We start from the raw sequence: 23,104 nt of genomic DNA on the forward strand, positions 1-23,104 counted from the left end.
GCCTGTAGGGAGACTTTTCCAGCCAGCTTGTAAATATATTAAGAGTCAAAAACCAGACAATAATTACATCATTCTGTGCAAGAGCAAGACAAACAAATTCAATATAGCGTAGTTTATTTACCAGTTTGTGAATGCTTAAAAGAGTTCAACCTGCAAAAATAACTTTTTTACTTTTTTTAATCCCTCTTTGTGAAAGTACTCTGTCACTATGATCAAGTTACAGCCTTAGCAGATCTGGGCAGACGATAGTGGTACCCTCTATTTTCCATTGATACTTTTTACAAGCAGGGAAGTAAACATTATCGTATCATGACACTTTTTCTTCCCTCATTTGTGTAGGCAGGCTGATGGTGCTGAACAAAAATAGTAGGAAACTGCGTTACGTTGAAATACTTTGAATATTTTGTATAATGTCCCTCATCCTGCTTAGAAGACAGTTCAGCTGGTAGAAAAAGGAAGGTAGTGTAATGAGCACTGATAGATGATGATAAAATCAAACAAATGCAAGTATTTTTTAAACTAAAATACCATGTGATTAAAATATATAACTTTACCTTCTACTTTCAGAAAACACGCTGTACAGGTTCAAAGACATGCAGAGATCTAGAGATTTGTTCAACCATTATTTTTCTGCTCTTAAGTTTCTTTCTCAAAGGAAGAATCAGAAAAGCATAAATGTGCATTTACATGCACTGTTAATAGGTTACATTCTGCTAGCTCTTCAAGCTAAATTTTTTCTCAAAAACAATTTGTTATCCCTGTTAGTAATTGTCTGTGACAATACATCAACTGTGGTGGATGTGGAAGAACAGCACAGATAAGCTTTTCTGGTTATAAATATTTGGGGCTAGACAAATGCTAAAGTTAGCTGCCTAAAAGTAGTCAGCACGGTACGTGCCTCACGGCCCATGGAATGAAGCCCAGAGAAGGATAATGCACCGAGGGTATTACTGCAGTTATGTGGAGAGAATTAAGCGCTCCAGAAGGGTGGCCCAAAAAGCGGCAAGCTGAGCAGGAAACACATCCAGTATTAGCTGGTAGGAAAAATTGCTAGCTAAGTGTAAGTATGCCTAAAATGCCATCCCTGCTTGAAAGTGTAAGTGCCTGAATCACAGTTTTTTTTGAATCCCATGCCCTGGACCTGTTTCCATTGTTATTTAAGAGAAGAAAATATGGATCATTATTTTATTCTTAAAACAAAGTAAGGAATAATTACTATGATAAGGCTCATTACTTGCTCAGAAGCCTGGATACTAGAGTAATTTCAAGATTTGGCGGATGGAAAGCAGCTTTATTATTATTTTTTAATTGTAATTTCCAGTTAAGCATCCAAAGTGTCTTTTAAGATCTTTGTCTTCCCATTTTTCATTATAATATGCTTTGCATTTTCCTTGCTTTTGTTGTGGTCCTCTCTCTATGTGTGTACTGTTCACTGGTGTGTGTACTGTGTAGTGTTTGCTCTGTGTATTTTGTGATAACTCAAGCATAGTGCATGAATTGTGCTAACCTAGTTTGCATAATATTTGTGTGTGCTATAGTTATGTTGTTTGTCATAGTAGCTGTTCCAATGGTTAATCATCATTGTCTGTTTTTAATGTTATAAAGATTATGAGGAAAAACATCAAACCCCACCTGTTAATGGGCGAAAAGGCAAGTTGATGATGATATTGCTAGTGAATTGTGGGTGTTTGAGAAATATTTACTTTTTGCTGCATGTGTGTGTGTTGTTTAGTTCTACTAGTTCAAAATTAGTAAGTTCATGTATGTTCAATTTTAATGTGCTGTTTTTACTTCTTGCACTTAAAATAATTATTTTCGACTATGGTTTTAAAATCTCTCTTGGAATCAAAATCTCCAGATTTTTTATTTGTTTTTTACAGCTTGATGATGTAAATGATGTACGTGATCATGTTGCCTGTTTAGAACGAGTAGGATAGTTTTTGTCCTTTTGCTCATTTGGAAATTCCCAGTCTGCCTTGCTCTAGGAGACAAAGTACATTTTGCAGACATCTACAAATTGTCTGCATTGTCTTCCACATTTTACCAGGTCTATATACTTTTACGTCACTTAGCTATATATTTTAGAAGTTTGGCACATTTTTGCTAGTCATAGGAGAGCTGGACCATTTAATTAGCATATACTGGTAGAGAAAGGCTTATGTTATTAGCAATCATCTCTATTGTCTAGTTCTTATTATGTTCGATATTCCCTTCTATTTCAAATGCTGTACAAATAAGCTTAATTCAAAGCACCAAAATGTTAACATGGAGATTAAGATTTATTATCTGAAAATAGAACAGGAATGTTGCAATGAACAGCCACAGCTTACTTTGAAGTTATATCCGAGTTCATGCTTCTAAATGATTTGAAGAAATCTGTTATTATTTTTCCATGTACTTCTAAAGCCATATTACATTTAGACTTTGTCTTATCAACGTCTTTTGCCAGTGAATGAAATATCATATAGATAGTGCCTTGGCTTTATTAAAATTTGGATATTCACTCTTAGACTTCTATCTCTGCCAGGAGCCCACGTGCGGGGTAGCCCCAGTTCCACTATTATGGAGTATTCCTGGCTTTCTCCTCCGTAGAATAACTTAGCAGAGGGAATACAGGTGTCAGGAGAGCAGGGATTCATCTTTGCCTTTGCTAGTTCGTTGTGTTGCAGGGACAACCACGCCGTTTTTAATATGCTGTTTAGTATCCAGTGTAGACAGACTGAATGAGGTGCCTTTGCAGAGAAGGTGCGGTGCCGGCAGCACGGCAGAGCGATGCACAGGGTCACCTCCCTCACTCTGTGGCTGTGCCACCATCGTCCAGAGTGAATTCAAATGCTGGAAGTCTACTGCTGTAACTGTAATGCATGCTAATTACCAGATAACTCAGTGCTTTATACTTTTAAGATCCAAATTCCAATGCTGGTGATGTTGGAGGCTTTTGCCACTTACTTGACGAGGCTGATAAACCAATAATCAGTGATTAAGTCAGGCTAAAGCTGTTCTCAGTCTCAGTTTATCTTCCACCCTTTCAACAAAAATAATATTTTTTTATTCTTAATTATAGAGCCTGGAAGATGTACTTTGCCCAATAAACTGAATACTACTAACCTGAATTTAACATAGTTTGTTTTCATGTATTTATTAATTTCTCTAAGGAGTCCATTTTGTGTTTTAGAAGGTTCTTCTGCAGAGCTCTTTTACTCCAAAAGAATGGTCATTTTCAAATATTTATTGCTGAAACCATTATCCGTTTCAGTTTTTCTTCAGGTCTTTTGCATTTCTCTTTCATGTATTTTGTATGACACCTTTTGATCATTTGGGTTTATGAGAAAAGGCTCCCGGTAATTCTGTCCTTTACTGTCTTAATTTAGGGTGCATAAAAGATGATATAGTTGCAGAATTTTAAGCTTTTCAGGTTATCAGTTCCCTTGCTCATTAGAATATTTTACATAATTACACAACAGCTTTGTCTATACTGTGGGAATCGGGAATGCTTTCCAGTTCTCATCTCCCAGGTTGAGAAGTGTCGGAGTTTATTTGCATCTTGAGTCTTTACCAAGACAAGACCCAAGTCACTGAGTCCTCCCTTTCTGTGCACTCTGGTTTCTGCATGTGTGGGAGCCCCACCACTCCCTGAGCAGTCTGGATGCCTGGAGGACTAGATTTGAAAGCGTGCTGTATTCCAGACCTGCTGCACAGTTTAGACACAATCTAAAGAGTTTAGGTGACTGAAATGCAAACTAGGCAGAAAAAAGGGATCCCAATCAAAGAAGCGATGACAGATGGACCTGCTTAACTGACTTGCAGAAATAGTGTATACATACAGTTTTTTGAAAAACAAACATGTGGCTGTCATGCCAGAGGGAGTCTCATCCTGCTGGCTGACCTGATCATCTTCTTCCATCTAAGCCCATTTGGGATTCCTGGAAATGGGGCCTACATTTTGCCTGAACTACTAAACATGAGTGCCGTGAGTGTCCTGCGTGCTCTCTATTCCCTTGGCCCACCGACTCTAGACTTTGCTGAAGAACCATGACAGCTTCTGAATTTTGGCTGGAAAATGACACTGAATATGTGTTTTATGTGTGCTGTGACCATACTTAACATATTCATATGTGTTTTAAGTACCTAGAGTAATACTACATTGTATTTAAATTCTAGTTCAAGCAAAGTAAGGTTTAAGGAAGGTCTAGACCTGTTGAGACTGTGGTAGTTGTAGGCAGGCACATAACTGCAGTCTGTACACTGGGAAAACCCTGAAATAAAAAAACCCCACAACACAACAACACAAAACAGTAGAAGTCAAGTACCGATGAGATGCAAATTCTCCAAACTGAAGAACGTACATTCTGCTGAAATTCCTTATGATATAGGTAACTATTTTGCAAATTTAGCTCTAAAATTACCAGGGAAATATTGCAGATGAGAAAAAGTCTTAACTACTAACTTGTTGATAAATAGCTTCAGATTTGACTTATTTATACAAAACGTGAGGTGGCATCTTTCAAAACTACATCACACTATAAAGTAGCATTGCTAAGACTGGTATATGACAACGTGATGTTGTTTTGTCTGGTAGTCGAACATAGTTTCTCTGGTTGCTAATCTAACATTTTATAAGTAAAACTGAAATACAGGACAGGTTTTTTTTCTGTGGACAGCATTTGCATGTAAAGATGCGTGTAAAAATTGGTATGTAAATTTGAACAATAAGAAAACTTACATGTTATTAATTAGTAGTAATTGATATTCTGGAGAACCTAGAGCTTTCTGAAGAAACAAATCTATATTTTTCGTCTTTCTGTAAGCCATTTATTGCATTTTCTTTATTGGTTGGTATTGGTGCTTAAAATGACTGGCTTATTTTCAGAACCATTTTTTTGAACTGAATCATTTTTCAACATTTTAGAATTCTGCCATAAACTTCAATCTTAACTGCACTTAAAAAGGGTAGAACACCTGTGATTGCTTGCAGAGCTTTTGTGTGTGTGTGAGAGAGACAGAGAGATGTATGGTCATATAATTATTAATTACCTTTCTGCATAGAAAAAATTCGAAGACTTGCTATAAGATTGCACCTTTTTTAGTAAAGAATAAAAATAAGCTGGGAAAAAAACCCCCAACCTATACCGAGCTAAACCTTACATCCTGCATGTAAGGCTGTTTACATTTCCTTGCATGCACAGAGAATCTGACGCCCATGGAATGGGAATGCAAACTGGGCAGAGACTGTGGGAGAGAGGTGCAGAGCAGAAGCTGGCATTTTGCTCCACATTTATGTTGGCTATTACTAGTAATTTGCCTTATTTAATTCATTAATCATTAGATTCTGGAGATATTTAGACTTTCTTTATGTTTCCCTTTCATAGCAGTATGAGGATAGCCATACTGTGTCTGACTAAAAATCTGTCTAGCCCGGCGTCTGGTCCTCAGCAGACCAGGCGTGAATGCTGGGGAAAGGAAAATGAGCAGAAGAAGTGTGTAGTAGTGTTTATCCAGGATACTGGATCTCCAGTCTCTTACGACGTGTGCCTCAGGAACCTGCAGAAACATCAATGGTATCTTTACCTGGTGTCTACATCTCCCTCATCGGGTCCCTGCACCATTTCTGCTGCCTTAAATCGATCCTGCCAACATGAACCTGTAGTGGTAGAACCATCCAAACAGGTGACTCTTCTGAGATATTAAAAATCTGCCTGTTCAGAACAGGCCAGCTGTATTGCATTCCTTTCTAACATGTTTCAGGCATATAACCAGAAGAGGGAGCAAAACTGCCATATTTTAAAAACATGTAAGAAGCTATGAAACAAACAAACAAACAAACCCTCCCCCTGCCCCAAACAGGCCTGGAAAAAAAGCCTTGACAGTGGCTTAAAACCAATATATTTACTTTGTGATATTTCAATATAATTTATTAAATATTAATATATGCCTATTTAATGTACTTTTTTCTTCTGACTAGTCTGGTGCATTCAAGTTTTTCCTCATGTTTTACAACTCTGTTATATTTATAAAAGTGGCAACATGATACTTTGATTTCTAGCTAAAGGTAGCCTGTGACTTTGCTAATTGATATTGCAACAAGTACCCTCTGTGACCTTGCTTGGGGAGATCTACAATTTTCTTTAAAATAAGCAATAGAAGATTCAAATCAATTTATTCCCTGTACAGAGGGATCTACTAGTAGACTATTTTAAAAATAATTTTAGAACAGAATCGACGGGATTTTCAGCTAGGGAATACGATGAGAAGAGACTGCTACTCAACTAGGCTTGCTAAGTGCTTTACAGGTACAAATAATTAATGTAGCCTTAAACTCAATTTGAAGAAAACGTTTCTGGACTATAGGAATACCCTACAGTGCACTATCATTTTTGTTACACTAGTAATGATAGTATTAAATGTAGGTATGTGGCAATATTTTTTATTGCCCACCTAATTACTTCAATTAAAGTTCTTTTAATATATTCCCACTGCAGCCCCAGGGAATGAAGCCCAGGGCTGTTTTTTTTTTCAGAATATGTAGTTCAGTAAGGAAGATTAAATCAAAATAATAAATAATTAAGATATGTCAGAATTTTTAATGGCATGTTGCATTAGTTAAACCCACGATATAAGTGATGCTTACATAGCCATTTATGAACAACAATTTATTTATTTTAAAATGTGATTAACATATCCCAGCGTTCATTTTTTGATTTGGCACAAATTTGCAAACTGCTTTCATGTGAAGGTGTTGGTGCGTGTTGTGTGGGTGAGGGCTGTCTGGCTCATAAAACGCACAAGGGAGAGGTGCTGGCCCTGCCGCTGTACTGTCCACACTTTTTTATTTTTGTGTGTGTGTGTGTGTATGGTTGGACTCGATGATCTAAAAGGTCCTTTCCAACCATGAAGATTCTATGATTCTATAATTTGTCTCCAGATAATGGATGAGTCTAGTTCCTGTTACAGCAGGGTAGGGGAACATCAGCCCCATTTTACTGAGGCAGCTGTAGGTTTCTCTGATGTAGGAGCGGCAGCAGTTTGGCATAAAACCTTCACCGCTGACTTTGTGTCACTTGGATCTGGCCTTGATGCCATTAGCAGCATGGTGGTGGGGCAAGGTGGGCCTGGATGCATTCCAGATACAATGTGGTACATCTGGGAAGATTCATATATCATGACTTGAAGCCATTTGCTTTCCCCTAGTAGAGGTTTGACACAACTGGGAATATTTCTCTCACTGTGAACTCTTGAGACTAATGTCTTTTTTTTCATTTTTCTTAGGGACTTTGTTTTGTAAATTAAAACTAGTATATCATTAATTTAGCCTTTTCTGTGTCTTTAATTAATTCTTCTTCTTATAGTCTTAATGCCTGAGTTAAAGATCTTGAGAATTTTCTTCAAAACATAGTTTCTCAGCTTTTGACAGTTTATACCACAGTTCTAATGGCTGCTTGTTATGCTGCTTTGTGTTTGAGAAACACTAGCCAAACCCGCTTTTGACTCATTTTTACAGTAGTTATCACCATATATTATTAAGAACATAATTCCTTTCTAAGCATTCATCTTATAAAATTAAAAATAGAAAGAAGTTCTGAGGATTTTTCATTTGCAGGAAAAGATGACTAAATTAAGCATGTCCTAATGAAAAAGTGAAGACTTTATGATAACCTAATTAAAAGTCTAAAACTAGAAATGCACGGATAAAAATTGGTTCACAGAAATTTTAGTTGCTGAAAAGAATATAAAAGCTGAGTCGATTTAATAAAAAAAAGACAAATTCAAGTAAAAGAGAAAGTATATAGAAATGTTTGAAGCAAAGGGTGATAGTGAAAATGGCTATTACTGTCTCTCATGTGGATAAAAAAAAGGAGGGGGTGGTATTTGCATAAGAAAACTCCTCATCATTAGCATCTGGTATTTTGCTGCATTGTCTTGTACTTCTGCAGTTTTCTGCATCATTCCAGTTCAACTGCAACATTCCTGGTACTAACTTGGCATCTTTAGAAATTCAGAAAAGCTGGAGATATGCAACTATTCTTATCATATGTTATTTTAATGTTTTTAATCTTTTTCATATTTAATGTTCTAAACAAAAATGTAAGAAATGCTGAGGTTATACTTAACATTGGATATACTGGAGTGCATCACCCCCCTCTCCCAGGCAGCACAAGTGAGTATCATTCCCAAGAAGGAATGGCACACAACCAAGTGTCATCCTGCCATGCAGCGGGGAGAGCCCAGCTACATAACTCACTGTGCTGGGCAGTGCCCAGGCTGTAGATTCAACAGCTGCATCTAATGAAACAACTCCATCTAAAGATTGCACCTTTCATACTGATGGGAAAAATCTGAATCAGTGCACCTGTCAAATCCTGCTAGCCCCAAAGGGGCATTGGATAACTAAACTATTCTGACTCAACCATCTCATATTTTATATAATCTACATGAGGTCTTTTTGTATAAATATTCAATAATTACACACCTTTCTTTGTACGTATTTCTGATTATCACAACAGAAGACAAATTGAAGTTCGTTTGTATGGGAAGTGACAGTGGTAAGAGGTGAATGGTGAATTAGAAAACTATATGGTTTCTTTCCAGATATTTACATTATTTGTAAAACAAAACCAACAAGGGGATAGATGGTGGCCCTTTGCCTTGGGGGAAAAAAGAGATTTTAGAGACTATAATGCACGTTATCTAACCAGAGAGGATGTGTGCAGCACTGACGTTTAGCATGTTTCCTATTCATCAACATCTCTTGCTAGTTCCCCAAAAGAAAGCTCTAATTTAAGAACATATTTTCTTAGGTTTGTAAAGCGTGGAGTTGGAAACTGAACAAGAAAATGGTGAAGAAGAGGTTAAATGTTGAAGTAAATCTAATGGATATATCTAGTTTTATTTCTCAGTTGACATAATAACCATGACTAGCCAAACTCTTGCAATGTTCTAGAAGTCAATGAAGGTTTTCACCTGATCTGGAGTACCTCCAATCTGCATATACTCCATTTCAGAGTTGTACTTCACTGCTGATAAAATTAAGTTGCCATTTGAATTTAATGGTGACATGCTGTAAGAATAGCTAAAGCTATAGAAGGATGGTCATTGGAAACTTTTCTGAAGGTGTTTGCATGCTTATACTATCACTTTTGGTATATACATGAAAAAGTAGCCTGTATTGCTTTTTATGATAGGTTTTTTGTTTGTTTGGGTTTTTTTTTCTTTTTTAAGGTTGATGCATGGCAAAAATATTTATTCAAAGAGTTTTATTTTTATTTGATATTTATTTCATCATGCTTGTCAATTCAACTGTTATTATAGAAGCATTTTTAGAGTGCTTCCGAGTGGGTTAACTCTTTTCTAGATACTCAGCTCTCAAAAATTAGCAAGGCTTAGGAAAGCTTTTATTTTGGTAGGGAACTATGGTATGATAAGTGATTTTGGTCACTGAGCAAACTACCGTTCTTAGGTTCAGAACCGAATCAGGAGTTCTGAGAAGGAGCTCTGACCAAGAACGTCCTGTCTTCTGAAACTGCCATAAAGCTAGCACGGAAATCACTCTGGGCCTCCTGATATTCTTCACTATTCAGACTATTTGTTATATATCCTGACAAAATCCTATGTTTGAGATTATTCTCTGCCTACTTTTTATCTAATTCTTAAGTATCTCCACTATTTGATCTAAATGATTGTCTAATGTTGGGTTTTTTTCCTAGCACTGACTATTCCTTAAATTCAAAGGTAGTTTTACTAAGGTCATTGAAAATTTTTTGGGTGTTAGTTAAGAAGACACTTCTGGACTCATCCAAGCAAAAGAAAGCATAGATGGCATCAGTAAATGTTTTACTGCTAATGGTGTATTTTCATAGAGAAAAAGAAATAATCACATTTTTGTTAGGAAGAAACATAAGATTTTATTTCCACAGTTTGGAAAGAGAATGTTCCTTCTGAAATTTCTTATTTAGTACTTGCTACACATGGTACTTAAAAGATGACAGCTTCTGTTTCAGCATGTGTATCTGTGATGTCATTGAATCATTGTACTGACAATTTTATTGATGTATTACTTGAAGCCTACAACTCCATAATTTTCAAAAATCAAAGCCACCTTTTATAGGACAGCAGCCTGTCATAGAACCACAACAGCCAAAAATAAGGGTGCAGAAAGTCTACAAATATAATTTTTACATGTTTACATTTTGAATGCCAGATATCCATCAGTCTCATTTAAAAAGAAAAAAAAAAGTCATAGCGTAATACCACTTTATGTCTATTTATTTTGAATTGAAGATGTATTCCATATCTATCATGTTCTTCTCCATCACTGGCTGTGCCTGTGACCATAAAAATTATTATATCTGTATTATGGCTGTGAGAAACTTTGCGCTTTGCAGGATCAGCAAAATAAGCAGATTCTGAACAGCCCAAAGCAAAAACGGAGTTTATGGTATTAAATCTTTCTAGTTAATTGGTCTAGATTTGGTTTTGGCATGAGATACCAAAAGGTTTGAAACCTATAGTATAATACTGACCACCCAGTTTAATGGTCAGAGGATGGAGAATTAAAGTGTAGACCAAAAATATCTGACAACCTTGAAAAGACACGTCTTGCAAGTCTAGAGAATGCAGTCTTTGTCTGGAAGAGAGTGTACGTGCTCCTATTCATACCTCTTTTTCTAAGCGATTAGGTCAGAAATGCTAGTTTCATGGCACAGGATCCATAATTAGCAAGAGAGTTTTTATTGAGTAACTTAATCTGCCTAAAATAAAAACCGAATTCTAATCAAATCCCGGATTTAGAAAGTAAATCCAACTGAGTTTGGGCTTAACATCTTGTTGTTACAAATACTTTGTCAATTTAAAGTAAACATACATGATTGCTGGTGCAGTTTTTGTTGGTGTGTTTGTGGGGTTTTTTTAATTATAATGTTGCAAAGCTATTTTTTACCAAAATATTTTTAATTTCCCTTTTAATTCACAGGAACACAAAGATGTTGTAAGAAGTTGCAGATTATAAAGTACTAACTTCTAAAAATGGAAGAAATTATTGTGTAAATAACTTGTTGGGATTTTATTCCGATTGTTAAATATTGAAGAGAGCAGAATATTTGACAAATTGCATAGATACTAGCTTTTGTATAGTATGTCCTGATCCATGTTTAGGATGTTTACTAATTCTCTCCGCCACAGGCCACTAAATTAAAGAACTAATCTAAATTTTTGCCATGTTAATAGTAGTACATTTGTTTAGATCAAGTTGTCCCAAATGATATTAGGTGTCTTATAATGTAAGCTACATAATATTTCTGATTTTTTTTGGTTTATGCTAGAAGTTACATGGGAGGACCAGCAGAAAAAGGTGAATGGTACAGTAACTGATGACAAACCATTGCCGAAAAAGAAACACCATTCTGAGACAGGTTTGTCAGGGTTTGGAAAACCACATGAAAGCATGAGACTATTAAAACACATTTCATGCTTTTGTAATGCGTGTGTGCTTGATGTACCTTATTTTTTTCACTTTGGTGTGAAATTTTTAGTATGTAGAGACCATTTAGATTACATAGATTTGTTTTAGAATAGCCAAAATAGATTTGCTTTTGTAAACAATTGTGTTAGAATGCACATGCATTAGAAAAGAAGTGTTCTGGCACAATATTAGACTTAGCTTGCTTTTTAGTTTTGAATTTTGTTATGATTCATCGATGTGTGAACCCAAGTATGAGTTACGCTGATTCTTATTTAGTTGACCAAACCAAGGTATCTGTTGCATGTATGGTGGGAAAAGTCATCTTCTAAAGACTTGAATCTGAAACCTTCTTGCACCATCTCCATATGGCTTGAATTCTCAAATCTAAGAGAGCTCTTCCTCCCTCTATCCTGTGCATGAATGGATTTCTTCTGAAACTAAAAACTATCACAAACTTTCTTGCACCCCAAACATAAAGTTCAGTTCTTCAACTCTTATCTTTGTTCCTAGAAATGCATAGCAATAAAAAGTAAACCTATTAATAATTATTATAATGATTATTATAATAATTATATTGTTGTCTCCTCTGAAACAGAATAAAAGGTCCTAATCACATTAATTTATGCAGCTGCAAAAGGCACTGTGATGTTGTGGTGATAAGCACACTGTAAGGAGTAGAGAAGGAGGGGAGAGGAGAGCAGAGGAAAAAGAAATCTTTAAATTGCAGGTTTCGTCCTGTATTTAAAGGTTGATCCACGTCTACTCAAGTGAATGGGAATTTTTCAGTTACGAGAATGCTTAGGTTCAGTTTTGGACTACAAACTCTCTCTGTTGGGCACACCAGTTACCTCACTTATGCTGATAATACTTTTCCCAATTACACAAGTTAAAGTTTACAAGATTGTCCAATTTTGCCACCTCCGAGTTTAAGGCTCACCTACATGCTGATTATTTCTGTGTTTTCTGTTGAAGCTCAACTATAGTAGATCTGAAAGTGCAGAATTGAAGAAGAGCAGCAAAATCTGGATTGACTGTAACCTAGGAGTTAGGGAAACTAGCAGCAAAAGGCCAGACCTGCAGTTGCATTTCCTGTTCCCTTAATTTTTAATGCATTTGAGGAAGTTACAGCATAAAAAAAGTACTTGTCATAGAGTCAGGATCAGAATAAAATGAATCTTCTTTTCCAACTGAGTGTTTTAACTATTGCATGACAGATTCAAAATACAATGTCTGCAGATCTTCCCTGATGCCTTTCCAGGGCAAGTTCTGCAGACTAATGCCCCTGCCCAGACTTTTCCCTTACGTGGTAGCTAGGTAAGAACATTATCTCCTCCTCACAACTGCAGTGGGCTTAGAACTGTGGTCTAAGCAGATGGCACATTCATAGTTATTAGGAATACTTGTTTAGAAATTTTAGGATTTTTTTTGGAAATGGGAGGCATATTTTGTTATACGCCTGCTCTTGGGGCATTCTAGATTTTGGAACATGAGTGAAATCTTGTAATTGTAAGACAAAAATCCCAGAATAGACATCAGAAAAAAAAAAGGACATTAAAAAGTCCCTGATTTTTACCTGTTTTTCCCTCTGGAACAGTACCACTGATCTCCAGTGCTGCAGGGAATACACAGAATTGGTTTGGAAAGCCACAGTCACAGTTGCCAAAGTCTAGAATAGATATAAAGTTGAGTAAAAATTGTGTTCTGCACTCTGCAGTTCTAGGTCTTTCCGTGAGGGCTGATGCCTGATAAGAGCATGAATTCTGCTCTGATTTACGTTATCAGTAATGTCTTCCCTAGGACAATGTTCGCATGGGACAAAGATACGTGAGGCAGAAATGTCTGAGGTGGTTCTGAACACTTTACAATGGGCACCACATAGTGCATACGTATATTGCTAGGCTGCTTTTACAAACTGATTCTCTCTGTTTGACAAAAAGCCCTATGTACTAAAGTGGTGGAAGTGGAGGAGTACCAGCGTTACAAATCAACGCAGCTTCCAGGATTTGCATTATCTGCTGTGCGTGGCACGCTACTGTCCCCTGTAGACATCCCCGTATCATTACAAACACTTAGTTCATTTTCAAGGCATAGCAGTCACGACGTCTGGGAAGTACCACAATACTGTACTCCCGCCTGGAAGCTGACATCTATTGTATCTGTGACCACGCGCGACCAGGGATGTAGCTTCACAGAATCTACCTGAGGAAGCTTCGAGTTCCTTGAGGCTTTCCAACATGGGATTTACCCTCTGCACAAGACTGTGCTTTCTTTCATCTGAGAATGCTTTAAATATTCTGTTTGCACAGAAAACAGCAAGGTGATACTAATACAATTTAGTGCCTGGCTGCAGTTGGCAATCTGCAGAGAGAAGCAAGGAGGAATATGGGCACCTCATATTGCTGTTGCCCTGTTTTGATTGCCTTTTCGTACAAAGATTTTTTTCTCCTATAGCTTAGCCTGTTACAGAAACTTGTCCTGGTTTTAGGTTCAGTTTGTCTGTTAAGAATTTAACCTAACCAGTCACATGGAAATAGCCATGGCAGTATTATAGCTAAGAAAATCTGTGAGAAAAAGTAGATACTGATTACATAAATACTTTAAGTGAAGAACTAAGAGTGCGAGCAAATTGTAGATAAAAACATAAATGGATAATAAAAATAGTTCCAAAAAGCAGAAAAAATAGCAGTAATACTGTATCATGGGAAGCCTCATTATGCAAGAAATATGCATGAATAGAAATGAGATTAGCAAATTTGTTGGAGGACAATTTAAAGTCATTAACTAAAGTAGTAAAATGGTTCTTATGTTTCAGGCTTTTCAATAGAAGATGCTGATAAAATTCCTGTTCCTGAATATCAGAAATCAACATGTTTTCCTAACAGTGTCTGTAACCTTTAAGTTTTGAGGCAATTTGCAAAATTATTGTTCACCATATTACAAAGAGTCAACTGTAGTTACGCAAAGATTTTGAAGGGTTGGAAGGGTAAAACTGCAGAACCATAGGTAAGCGTAAATCCAAATTCAAGCCACGTCTTGAATGTGTGTGCCCTTCTTTTAGCCGACGTCAGCACTCTGTCAGAGAACGTTGCATTCTCAGGACACCACCAAATCAAAGAGCATGTGGAAGAGTTATTTGTTCCTATCTAATATTGTGAAGCATTTCTGCTTTCAGCACCCCTGCCTCTGAGCTGTAACAGACGGCATATGAAAGAAAGCGAATAAAGCTCTAGTTGTCTAATCCCATTTCCTTGGTCAGTGAAGAAAAAAAAAAAAAAAGCACAGCATGCAAACATTTTCATATAGTTTTGCATTTTTATACGTGATGCCTTAGGAGAAAAGGTTGCTAAAGATGCAGTCTCTGGGTAGGAATGTCCTCTACTGACAGAGATAAGGTTAGGCAATTACTGTTTTTCTTAGAACAAAATTATTTTCATCTAGTATCATCAGTAGTCTCTTGAACCCATCAGGGTTACTTAAAGGGAGAATGCACATAGTTTAGGGTACCGAGGCAGTGATTCTCATTTCTGTTGCCTGTCAATTGTTTTTGAAGTGTTCAATCAGTCTCACTACCCGAAGTTTTGGAAGCTGAATGCAGTCTAGCAAACTGCGTCTCTATCCAGAGATGATACAGGTAATGAAGAAACTACCTTCACGAGATAGCAAGGGAAACACTATTGTTTTTTCCCTATTTTTCCTACTTGGAGACAGTAGATTTGATAGCTATTATCTGGAAACCCTCCTGCAGCAGTTTCATTATCATTGCCTGTTGAGAAGATTGCAGTGTCATCAAATGTCCCACCTTTACCACAGACACTTTTAATTTCAAAGCAACAGTTGAAGAACAGAACCATGGGAAAGTGCTGACATATTTTAATATGATTAACCAAAAGGACACAGAATAGTTGAAGTAGATTTATACATCTTGGAATGGAATGAAGTAAAAATGTAGTGTCCTTGTAATTATTTGTGAGAAGGGCATATTTCTTTAACACAGTAGTAAAGTTTTGGAGGAATCATAAGAATGGTGGGTTAAACACATCAGAAAATACAAAGTTAATGCATGCTTACAAATGGTAAGTCTTTATATATACTGGTTGGCTTTTCAATTTGAAGGAATCATGGCTTGTTTTATCCATGGAACACTTATGTCTCTCTCCTGCGTGGAAGTATTCCTTGACTGTACATTGAAAAAGCCATTCAGAAGTAATTTTACTGTGACTATAATTTTGTAGTTTATTTATTGCCATGGAATCAGTTGAAGTAGTAAACCAGTAGTCAAAAATAATTCAAAACAAAGTGATAGCTACTTTAAAAGAAGTTTGTGGTCAGAATTGAAACTACGTTAGACTGAAAATTATAAAAAGGGAGATATGGCTAGAAATGGGGAATGCATGAGGCTGGAAAAGACTAAGTAATGATGGGACACAGAGAGAGAGGAGAGCACACTAGTACTTCATACAAATTACAACATGAGCATTGGGTAGATCAAAAATTATCGTCAAAGAAGAAGGCTGGTATAAAATTATCAGCTTACGAAAAGGAAAGTAGAGTGGAGTCAGAGACTAGTCTATGGTTGCTGAATAGGAAAAATGACTGGTCAGTAAAACAGTTTTCAGAATAAGTGGATTGGGAAAGGGAATAAGAAAAAGTCCACGGCCCTGATGTGAGTTTCAATTTGCTGTGGTAGGGCTGGGGAAGAAGGTGCAGAAAAGGATCTTATGAAGATGCTATGGGATCTGAAAAGCAATGAAGTGGGTAAAATTTACAAAAAAGAGCTGCATGTTGCATCTATGAGGACTATTTAACCTGTGACAAGTGAGAAGTAATGCAGGTTGAATACATGGCATGACTGTTTTCTTGAAAAAAATTAGTTTTTGCACACTTTCCAGGAATGACTCTTGCGCTTACTAAGTGGTGTATTTAAAGCAGATAGTCCTCTAATGTATTTGCTTTTTTTAAAATTTGCTTTCATCTTTTCCTATACCACTTCGAAAGACAATATTCCTAGTCTGTAGCAAAGCAACAAAGAATTGGATTCAAGAGAGAAATGGGGACTCCGTGGTTGGGAATTGCAGTCTCAGAGTGATTAGAGCACTAATCCCAGAGTGATATTGCACTTCAGTGTCCTAGCTAAACTGCATGAAGTCAGGGTATAATTGTAATTTACGATGGATCACAAATAGTGAGGTGTCCTGAAAATGTCAAAGAAACCACATAGCTTTTTGTATATAACATTTTACTGCATTTTTGTGTTTTGGAAACCATTCCGGTGGTCTTAACTCTGTGGTCTCCTGGACAATCTGATTCTGTAGGTGGTGAAACCTCTTGACATCACTAGGATTAGAATAGATTTGGAATAGGGAGATACCTGATTTAGGATAGCTCATCTATCCTTTATTGAAAATAGAAGGTGTATTTGTATCTATGCTGTTAGGTACCTTTTCTGAAGTAGTATTGATGTTAGACTACCTTAATTGTCTAACTTATTAGTGAGATCTATTATCTTTTCAGGATTTATGATATTTCAAATCCTATGTGTAATTATAGTGCATTAGTATTTTGAAATGTTACTATTTTGCCTTTTTTTCCCTTTATGAAATTATAATGTGAACTTTATTCAGAGAAACAAATCATAAAAGTCCTCTCTCCGAATTCCTCATTTAGTTTATCTCTTGAGACTTGTGAAAAAGGAATGCAGTCTGTATGGTTTCATTGGATTTATAGAGTTCATGCTACTGAGAATATTTAAGATTTCTTCTTATATATTTTTTCTACTTTCTTCTCTGTTATCCTGATCTTTGGGTGTAACCTACATTTTCTTACTGTCTTTAGCTAGCGTATATTATATATAGCATATATTATGTAATTGCAAAATTAACTGCATTGCTTTCTGTATTTTCTTTATCCTAGTTAGCCCTCTGCTTATACTTCTGAGGAAAAATGTCAGCATCTTTCCAGTATACAGCTGTGATTTTGTGTGTATGGATTTACACTTTAAGATAAAGAACTTGCCTTTATTAGTAGGGAATTTCCTCATTAAAAAAATTAAAATGTGTGGAACTGGATCTGTATCAATACAAAGGGTAACTGGGAAATGTGGCTTAATGGTATTAAAGATGATTAAGGAAAACGGATTTTATTCACACCTCAATGTAGTCAAATAGCCTTTCGCTTTACTTCTTTTAACAAACATTTCTGCTCTTAACTATTCTGCTATCTACTCCTACTCTTTTATCTGCATCCTTAGCGTTGCAGAGTTTGAATGGTGTCAGGGAATAACTTTCCTGAGAGTAAGATGCATTATATCTTTCTTCAGGTCTAATCACATCCAGACTAATGACATATATTTATGGAACATACAGACTCCATCGAACATTTCTATCTTAAAGTCTCCTCCATGTTTTAAGGTTGTGCCTTTTTGATTGTGCTATTGCACATCTTATTTTCTGAAGAATGTACAGAAATGAAGCTTTCCAAATCTGGAAGTCACAGAAATTTCTGAGACCATGTATGCAGTGAAAGGTCTTTGTTTTTAAGGGGGAAAAAAAATTGAAATTAAGAAAAGCCTTGAGGAAAAAAAACCCGACAGAGTAATTAACTTACATCTCTTGGTCCAATGCTGCTTTTAGAATTTCAGATGGGCGTGTTTGCTGTGTAAGGTTTCAAGCATGTTTTTTTGAACACTAAGTTCCTAAATACTTCTCTTTAATAAGTGACGTTACTTACAATAAAAAGTTCTGTATCAGAGCATGATAAAGTAGATCGTACTTATTTTGTTTTATTCAGACTTCAGTACAATACCTGGTTTTCATTTGCTTTATAAGTTTATTCATTGAGAATCTAATTTGTTTCTAAATCTGTGTGTAAAACCTTTATACATATCACTCTTGTATGTCAAGATGAACAATTGATCCAAATAAATGCTAGTTCCACAAAAAAGCAATAGCAATGCAAATGAAGATTGCCTATTGACATGATGCAAATTTAATAGAATTTTATTCCATGACTTTGTTCTCAGATTTTAATGTATTTCTATCAACAAAGATCTGTTTTAGTGGATTACAAGCTCCAGAGACAGAGAATTTTCAAACTATCATTTGGAATTTATGGCATGGCTTCTTAATCAGGAGGAGATTGATTCACATAAGTGCTATTGTGTCTAAATTAATCAGTCTATTAGTACTTCCTTCTTATCAGCGTTAATTGTGAAAGAAATTGGTGCATTACCATGCCACAATTTCAATTTCTACTACTTCATTAATATTTGCAACAATTAATACAAAAATATTACAAGCAAATTATCTCAGAGATGAGATATCAGCTGAACAGATATCCACAGTGAGAAGATACCTATTATCTTTTATTTTCCTCTACAGCTTCTATTAGAATTATTCTTCTAGTATATTTGATCAGTTCAAATTTAAAGCTGAAAAATATTTGTAATTAAAAATTATTTTTGCCACTTTGATGTGTAAACATTTTTTTAAGAACACATACTTTGCATGAAGAGTTTTAAAAATGTGATTTTTAGATAGCATTGGTACATGTGGTTGATACGCAGCCAAATACCGGTCATTTGGTTCTAAAATATTGAAAGGGAGCTTCCTTGGTATTCAGTTGTGTCCATGCTGAGCCCCACTGGCACTGCTGGAATGCCTTGCATTACCATACCGGGCATATTCCTAATTTGGAAATAATGTGATTCCAAGATCCTTTGAAAATTTCTTGAAAAAGATTTATCTTATTGAAGTATATTTCCCAAAGCTATGCATTCTTGTAGATATTAAAAATAATAAATGAAGTATAAAAGGGTCATGATAGAGACTTTTTAAAGATTGTTTTTGACATGGTAGAAGTGCTTGCTTCAGGGCTATAGATATATAGTAGAGAACATTTTTAGAAAAATTTAAATACTTTAGCTGGGTTTTTGGTGGTGGTAATAATGATTTATTAATTTAACGGTTATAGCAATTACAGCTGCACTATATTAATACAAGATATAATACACCAAGGAGAAGTAGATCTTTGTGTTTACTTATTTGTATTTCATCCTATGGATTCATTGTACTTGCCCAGATAAAAAGATATTTATATGCCATTACTTTTTTTTTAACATGTAAATACATAGCATCCTTTGTCAAAACTGCCAGCTGTTACGCTTTCATATTGCATAACTCATATGCAGCACTTACGTGTTCATTCTGTAAGCAAACTTAATTGCCTAAAAATGCATTCTAAATGTATATGTTACAAGCTGCATGTGTTTACAACAAAATTTTCCTACGGTCTTGGCATTTGACAGTAGATGGAAATTATAATCTGCCAGCTATAGAATAAAATTAACTATAGAACACAGTGATTATCAGATGAAATTTAGTGTTGCCTTTTGTTTCATTTTATTGATTTATATCGCTTATTCTAATTTTGCATTTTTTGGTGGTATCTTGATCATGACTGTAAAATGTGGGTAAAATTATAGCATATTTTTGTGGTGTATGAACTTTTATGAAATTCTTAATCTAGCATATGCAGTGTTAATGTCTATGAGCAATGCTTTGTGACTCATTAACAAACTGCAAGCTGAAATTAGCTCAGGGTTTATAGTTGTTTTTTTTATTATTAATTCTGACAATTTTTGGAAGAATGCATTTGTTTTGCTAATGATGGTAGCTTCATAGTTCTTTGTAATTATTGTTACTTTTCAAGATTAATTTCTCCCATTGTTTTGCTACAAAGAGATTTTCAGTACAGAGAATGACACTGTCCCTCAGATGTTCTCCATGTCTGAAATGTCAGTGTGTTTTTGAATGTGAAGTAATAAAGTAAGTAACGAGATAGTTGCTTTGGCATTTAACTTGCATGCAATTGCAGTAACTTAGACTTTTGTGAGATGAGAGCTGAATTGACCATGAGAGTTAATAGCTTTACATTCTCTTTTCTCATGTTCTGTATTTTAGTCTTGATAATATTGCCTTTGGCAGAGTGTTACAATAATGCAGTCCTTTCCAGAGTGTGTTATGTGGATTCTGAAATTACTAAATTTGTATATCCTTTTGGAAAAAATCTGTTTCCTTTCTGTTTTCTGTTTTGGATATGCGAAGTTGGGTTCAGCATAATTTACAACAATTTAATAATTGAATAATCTAATAAAACACTTCCCATTGGTGATGTTAAACTAATGTTCGTTACTTGAAAGAGAAAATAATGCTTGCATTCAAGTAGACAATGTTCCAAAAAGTTGAACAGTTATGAACAAAAGTGTTTGTACTAGTTAACATACCTCTTACTATCCAGCTTTTTCTTCAGCTTCATTACAAGGATTGACTTTGCTGTCAATTATAACTTCTGTTATTTCCTCAGATCCTATACTAACCCTGTCTTTACTGTTCTTTTTCAACAACAGTAGTTTAACCACTTCTTCCTCAGCTTTCTTTTTCCTTCTGGTGTCTGTATTATTTTTTTCCCCATTTACTAACTCTGCTCTGCAGACTTCTCTCTAAAACAATTTTTGGCCCTTTCCCTCAGTGTCAGTTTTTACCTTCTGAATACATCCTCTCACGCCCATCTCCTTTGTCTATGTCTGTCCATTACACGATGTGATCACAGAAGAAGCGGAATCATCAAGGAGAAGAAACTCAGGTCTGTCTCTTCTACTGCTTTTCTCTGTGTTATTTTTTTCATTTTACCTTTCCCTATAGATTTTGTCACAGCTCACCTCACATACTTTTCACTTTCTTCTCCTTCAATATATTTAAATATTGTCAAACTGTAAGAATTTAAGTAAGATGCTTCTGTAATTTTTATTACCTATAAACTATGTACTCTACAAAAAGTAAGTCTTAAAAGGTAACTGATGATGCATGTGCTATACCTTAAGACTTTAAGCTGATTCAATTTCTGTCGTATCAGTGTTTATTTCCCATCTCCATTAGCTGTAAATTAGCCTTTAAGCTTCCAAAGAGCACATGAAAACAATCTATAATTTGTTTTATCTTTGCATTGGAAAACTGCTACAAAAATTATGGAAACTCTGATATAACTGGTTATTTTTCATGCTGGGGAGGATACAATTTGAGAACGGAATAATTTTAGGAAGTTAAATTTCATGTGCTGGAATGACAAACTTAGGTTCATTGAATAAAAACTATTTTGATTAGAAGTGGAGTTGTTAGTAATCAAAAGCTATTCCCTCATGCCAAAAAGTGTAAAACATAAGGTTATGATAACAAGAGAGAGGGAGAAGTCAAAACATCGAAGGAGCTCTAACTTAGCTGTATTGTTCGTGGCTTTTCTTTCATATTGCGCACTACTTGTGGTTTTATCTTTCATATAAAATTTTAATCTTTTTTTGAATTTTATTGATTTTTTTTTCTTTTAATTTTATTGAATTTTCAATATACTGGCAGAGAGCTAATGTCTAGCAAGGCATCCTAGCTCTAAAAATGCAGCAGGTGTTCACACTTCCTTGCTTGTTCAGTTCTGGTATGTCAGAACAACAATGAAATTCCCCATATTTAAGTTAATTAAATTCACTTATAAAATTTAAATTTTGCAATTATTATGTCAAAATGCTAATTAATTTCCTATGCCTCTGCTATTATCCCAACAAATTAGAGAAGTCACTTGCATGCCATTTAGCTTCTAAATCTGAAGCAATTTTTGAATACATTGACTGGTCCGTTAAATTTCAGTGAAATTTGTCAAATATTTTTGTCTTTTCTCTCCCATGGCTGGCTCCTTCAGAATTCAGTTTTACCTTTGTTACTGCCCTTGTCCTAATCCCCTTGAGTCAGAGATTATCTTTATGGAGTCCTGCAGATGTTACTTGCTGTGGTTTTCATACTAAACAAATCTCAAGATAGAAATTGCTTAAATTACCGGGTAAAAAAGGTTGAGTATGGATAGAGAAGACAACTGGTAATTGCGATCTGAATTCCATCTTCTGTAAATCACCACTGTTAGAAATTAATGAATTATGCTATAGAAAGACTGAGTTTACACACCTTCTGCTTAAGATCCATTCCCAGTTCCTGTGCTGTGATTCTGAATCTTTTTCATTACAAAAATGAAATTAGAGGAACTGATGACCTATTTCTTATTTGCTGATAATAAGCAAAATGGAAATGTGTGGACCTTTTTATTCAAGAACCTTCCTCTGAGTTATTGAATATATTGAATCAAAATATTGAATATATTGAATCAAAATATTGAATCAGCCTATTTGATTCTTGGTTTTGCAAGAAACCAGACCTTAAAATGATATCTAGTGTCTCAGAAAGACATGTATTTTCATCACCTGTGTTTCTTGAACATATGTGAGACAGCAGTACCTATGTATTATTAACTTTTTTTGACTTTCTAACTCAGATGCACTTTTGCAAAACACTGTGTAGCTCACCAACAGCGTTAAACAAATGTGTTAGGCACTGATAAATTTAACTGTCTAACAGAAATGCAAAAGCAGTGCAGTTGCAAAAGTTGTTATTACTGCCCTTAAACTCAGGAGCAATTAGTTTGTTTTGTACGTAGTAACGTATTTTCAGATGTACATTTGGAATGGGTACTCCTACATGTCCTCAATGACAAAATAGCTCACACATTTCAGTACGAGGCACTTTAGGCAGCTGTGCACCCAGTTAAAAGCAAGGG

The 23,104-nt window shown here is 35.4% G+C and overlaps 1 protein-coding gene across 50 annotated transcripts in view; it reads left to right on the plus strand.

Moving 5' to 3' along the window:
• RIMS2 (regulating synaptic membrane exocytosis 2) overlaps positions 1 to 23,104 on the plus strand; it is a 503,494-nt gene that overhangs the window by 368,813 nt on the left and 111,577 nt on the right. For 34 of the 50 annotated variants that reach the window (XM_074577608.1, XM_074577599.1, XM_074577598.1 and 31 more), the window contains one exon: positions 21,062 to 21,094. The exons of the other annotated variants lie outside the window; for them this stretch is intronic. In XM_074577608.1, coding sequence (XP_074433709.1) covers positions 21,062 to 21,094 — 33 coding nt within the window. The remainder of the gene's footprint in view (positions 1 to 21,061; positions 21,095 to 23,104) is intronic. 50 annotated transcript variants of the gene reach the window in all.

This window comes from Larus michahellis, chromosome 2, assembly GCF_964199755.1.
Source record: "Larus michahellis chromosome 2, bLarMic1.1, whole genome shotgun sequence".
In the NCBI taxonomy this organism is placed as follows: domain Eukaryota; kingdom Metazoa; phylum Chordata; class Aves; order Charadriiformes; family Laridae; genus Larus; species Larus michahellis.